The sequence below is a fragment of the Dendropsophus ebraccatus genome, chromosome 3, assembly GCF_027789765.1.
Source record: "Dendropsophus ebraccatus isolate aDenEbr1 chromosome 3, aDenEbr1.pat, whole genome shotgun sequence".
Classification (NCBI taxonomy): Eukaryota; Metazoa; Chordata; class Amphibia; order Anura; family Hylidae; genus Dendropsophus; species Dendropsophus ebraccatus.
The window spans coordinates 193,863,784-193,868,717 of record NC_091456.1 but is presented as its reverse complement, the minus strand read 5'-3'; the positions used below and the strand labels follow the sequence as shown (position 1 = coordinate 193,868,717).

Sequence of the window (4,934 nt, the reverse complement as noted above, 5' to 3'; positions counted from 1 at the left end):
TTCATACACATTGGGAATGTTTCCATTTTTAACGGAACAAAACTTTATGATCTGAGATTCGTTCCGAACTTTGCAAAAACTTCTGTTCTGTAAGTGACTTTTTTTTAGAGTTCACAACAAGTTGGTAAAGATGGCGGCCGCACAATGTAATACACACAGATACATCCTGTGCTCCCTTCTCAGCCGGCTGCCTGTGATTTCCGCTCCGGTTTCCTGATAAAGCTGGATGTCGTCCTGAGAGAAGGATCCAACTTATCCCGACACCCGGAGCGGAAATCATAGGCCGCCGGCTGACACGCTCATCTCTTATACTGTCCCCAGCGCTATGTGCACCGCAGCTTCTAGCACAGTATTACTGCTCTGTGACCGGAGCCGCTGAGGTAGTGACTGTATGTGATGTTACATTGTCTCATCTTCTCTCCTACATTACAGGATCCTCTACTGATAATTCTCCAGAGCGACCGATCAACCATGGAGAGAGACAGAGACAAGATGGCCGACAGGATAATAACCCTCACCCTACACATACTCTTCCTGCTTACTGGAGAGGTGAGGGATTCTGGGAGTGATGTCATCATGACATCATTCTTATCTATGGAATAACAGATGGATAGGACTGGAGAGGTGAGGGATTCTGGGAATGGATGGAGTGATAGTAATGTGTCTCTCCATACACAGGATTACACAGTAGTGAAGAAGTCCTCTAGTGGGCGCTGTGGGGCCCCTGGGTGTGAAGGATGGGGAAGAACCCTGAGCCCAATCCCGGGGCCCCTGATACATGAGGAAATGGAGGAAGAGAAGATCCTAGAAGTCACCAACAAGATGGTGGAGCTGCTGAGTGGAGAGGTGAGACTGTGGCTGCTGGGAATGCTGGGACATTATACAGTAACACCACTGGAGGGGTGGGGGGGATGACTGTGTGATCATTGTGTGTGTCAGGTTCCTATAAGGTGTCAGGACGTGGCGGTCTATTTCTCCATGGAGGAGTGGGAGTATGTAGAAGGACACAAGGATCAGTACAAGGATGTGATGCTGGAGGATCAGCAGCCCCTCCCATCAGCAGGTAATAGACAGGACTATATACACACCTCCTCTCTGTATTATCTGGATGGAAAGAATGAATTCAGTCTCTGTATGTGTTCCCTCCAGTCAGATCCAGTAAGAGAACAGCACCAGAGAGATGTCCCCGTCCTCTTCTCCCACAGGATCAGGATCAGGTAGATGGAGATGTTCCCTATGATCTGTACATCCCACCTGACTTCTCCTCCTGTCTGATGACTTTTACAATATTTCTCTCACATCTTATGAATTAGGGGGAAGATGGGAACAATATTAATGCTCCAGAGACAGATGACAGCAGTGATGAGCAGTATAAGGAGGACATCACTACAGGGAAGCATCTGAGCTCTATTAATGATGCAGACATAACGTCAGAAGAAGAGACAGATGACAGTAGTGATGAGCAGTATAAGGAGTGCATTCCCACAAGAAAGAATCTGAGCTCTATTAATGCTACAGATATACCGTCAGAAGAAGAGACAGATGACAGCAGTGATGAGCAGTATAAAAAGGACATTCCTATGGGGAATGATCTGAGCCATTTCAATGCTACAAACAAAGGGGTAAAAGAAGAAGAAGAGACAGATGACGGCAGTGATGAGCAGTATAAGGAGGACATTACAACAGGTAACCACCCAGGTGAGTAGTGACCACTCAATGCAGAGAACACTCACACATTCTCCTCAGTCACTGGCAGTTAGGGTACGTGCACAGTAAAGGATCCTGGTGGATTACCCGCCACAGATTCCGCAGCTCGTCCCCGCTCGTGGACACTGGCAGCCGTTCGCATTTCCGCTGGTCCCATAGGCTTCATTCTATGGTTTGCCAGATTCCGCTGTCCACCGGAAGAATGAGCTGGTTCACGCTTTAGGCGGATGGCCTGTGTCCACGAGCAGGGACAAACTTCGGAATCTGCGGTCCACCTGGATTCCGCAATGTGCACATACCCTTACTATTCTGTGTGGAATATTTTGTAAAGTAAAAGAAAAAAAAGTACAGAGTAGATGTAAGTTGTAGTAAATTTGGGATGTGGAAACCCAGAATATATATAGCCCTGTAACCCCCTTATATACTGCTGAGTGACAGTCCTGTCTGTAGGATAAGTAAACATTGGGTAAAACATATAATAGAATTGGATGGAAATGAAATAGTTATTTAATTTATTTTTTTCTCATTGTTTAAAATAATGATTTTAAAACTAATTTGGACCTGATTGTAAATTGTATCTTTTATTTGTGGTAAAATCCTTTACCACCTCCCAGTCTAAGGACGTTCTATGGAAGATATTTGTTACCCAGAGCAGCGTCCAGAACAGAGCAGCAGCAGCTGAGGCGTCTGGTGTTGCTGTATAATAACCTTGTGGTGTCATCAATGCTGAGAAATCCCTGTGGATGAGAGAATGTGGGATCAGATGGGGGGGGGGAATGGGGAGAATGAAGAGGAATTCTGGGAAAGCTGCACTTAGAGATGTTCTATAGATAAGACGAGCGATATCTGCAGAAGCCGCACCGTTATATTACTCCTCACTAATAGAATGAGTTTCTTCTTGGCAGCTGAGTGTACCCGGAGATCAGAGGGACATCAGATATCTCCAGATATTACAGCAGATGGTCAGATCACACAAGATACATATGAAGAACCTTCTATTACCCCAGATATACCCCCAGCCTCTCACAGCAAAGATCTGCCATCTCATCCTTCTATACAAGTCCTGTCTACTGATCCATCACAGACTGTTATACAGAATAAAAGTCACAGAAAGGATGGTGAACTTAAAAGTGCTCTTACAGAAAAGAAACCATTTTCATGTTCAGAATGTGGTAAATGTTTTAGCCACAAATCAAGTATTTTCAAGCATCAAAAAATTCACACAGGGGAGAAGCCATTTTCATGTTCAGAATGTGGGAAATGTTTTACCTACAAATCAACTCTTGTTGTGCATCGAAACATTCACACAGGGAAAAAGCCATTTTTATGTTCAGAATGTGGGAAATGTTATACCCACAAATCTACTCTTGTTGAGCATCAAAAAATTCACACAGGAAAGAAGCTATTTTCATGCTCAGAATGTGGGAAATGTTTTACGCACAAATCAGCTTTTATTGCACATCGAAACATTCACACAGGGAAAAAGCCATTTTCTTGTTTAGAATGTGGAAAATGTTTTACCAACAAATCAAATTTTGTTAAGCATCAAAAAATTCACACTGGGGAGAAGCCATTTGTATGTTCAGAATGTGGTAAATGTTTTACCGACAAATCAAATCTTGTTAAACATCAAAAAAATCACACAGGAGCGAAGCCTTTTTCATGTTCAGAATGTGGGAAATGTTTTACCCACAAATTCTCTCTTGTTGAGCATCACAAAATTCACACAGGGGAGAAGCCATTTTCATGTTCAGAATGTGGGAAATGTTTTGCCCTCAAATCACATCTTGTTGAGCATCAAACAATTCACACAGGGAAAAAGCCATTTTCATGTTCAGAATGTGGGAAATGTTTTACCCACAAATCAAAGATTGTTAAGCATCAAAGAATTCACACAGGGGAGAAGCCTTTTTCATGTTCAGAATGTGGTAAATGTTTTACCCACAAATCAAATCTTATTGAACATCTAAAAAATCACACAGGAGAGAAGCCATTTTCATGTTCAGAATGTGGGAAAAGTTTTACCCACAAATCAAAGATTGTTCAGCATCAAAAAATTCACACTGGGGAGAAGCCTTTTTCATGTTCAGAATGTGGGAAATGTTTTTCCAACAAATCATATCTTGTTGAGCATCATAAAATTCACACAGGAGAGAAGCCATTTTCATGTTCAGAATGTGGGAAATGTTTTACGCAAAAATCCACTCTTGTTGGGCACCATAAAATTCACACAGGAGAGAAGCCATTTTCATGTTCAGAATGTGGGAAATGTTTTTCCAACAAATCATATCTTGTTGAGCATCATAAAATTCACACAGGAGAGAAGCCATTTTCATGTTCAGAATGTGGGAAATGTTTTTCCAGCAAATCATATCTTGGTGAGCATCGAAAGATTCACTCAGGGGAGAAGCCATTTTCATGTTCAGAATGTGGGAAAAGTTTTACTCAAAAATCCACTCTTGTTGAACATCATAAAATTCACACAGGAGAGAAGCCATTTTCATGTCCGGAATGCGGAAAGTGTTTTACCCACAAATCATATCTTGTTGAGCATCGAAAGATTCACACAGGGGAGAAGCCATTTTCATGTTCAGAATGTGGGAAAAGTTTTACTCAAAAATCCACTCTTGTTGAACATCATAAAATTCACACAGGAGAGAAGCCATTTTCATGTCCGGAATGCGGAAAGTGTTTTACCCACAAAACAAGTCTTCTTCACCATCAAAACATTCACGCAGAGGAAAAAACATTTTCATGTTCAAAATGTGGGAAATGTTTTTATATAAAAAAAAGTCTTGTTGAGCATCAAAGAATTCACACAGGGGAGAAGCCATGTATGTGAGGTCTTTGAAGAAAAAGTCATCTCTAACAGAAGATGAAAGATCTCACAAATGGAAAACGTAACATGTTATCAAAGAGCTCACACAGGACAGTCGCCTTATTTATGTCTTTTACTAATGGAAAACCCTAGTTTCTTCCAATCGGATGTGATGACTGGAAATAAAGCTGCGGCCATAGGGGCTGAGGAGTGTGCAGCTCCAATCCCAGTCCTTCCATCTCATCTAGGTGATAGAAGTCACAGGGCCAGAAGACTTTTCCCTCCTAATAATAACTAGATATCTCCCAGCAAACTAATGCTCAATATCCGCTGGATCCATCCCAACATTTCCCGCCAATAATTCTTTCCTCCAATAGAATTCTAAGTCTTTTCCAATCCGCCAGCTTTC

General features: G+C 42.1%; 1 protein-coding gene across 2 annotated transcripts; it reads left to right on the top strand.

The window, feature by feature from the left end:
• LOC138786719 (oocyte zinc finger protein XlCOF7.1-like) lies at nt 1–4,934 on the top strand. Of its 2 annotated transcripts, XM_069963728.1 has the most exons (5): nt 1–89; nt 433–549; nt 679–846; nt 940–1,063; nt 2,613–4,934. In XM_069963728.1, the coding sequence occupies exons 2-5, from the start codon at nt 472–474 to the stop codon at nt 4,547–4,549; spliced, it is 2,307 nt and encodes a 768-aa protein (XP_069819829.1). In that variant the 5' UTR covers nt 1–89; nt 433–471; the 3' UTR covers nt 4,550–4,934. The 2 variants fall into 2 exon arrangements, with proteins under 2 accessions (XP_069819829.1, XP_069819828.1); XM_069963727.1 differs by lacking the exons at nt 1–89; nt 433–549; nt 679–846; nt 940–1,063 and adding an exon at nt 1,416–1,698.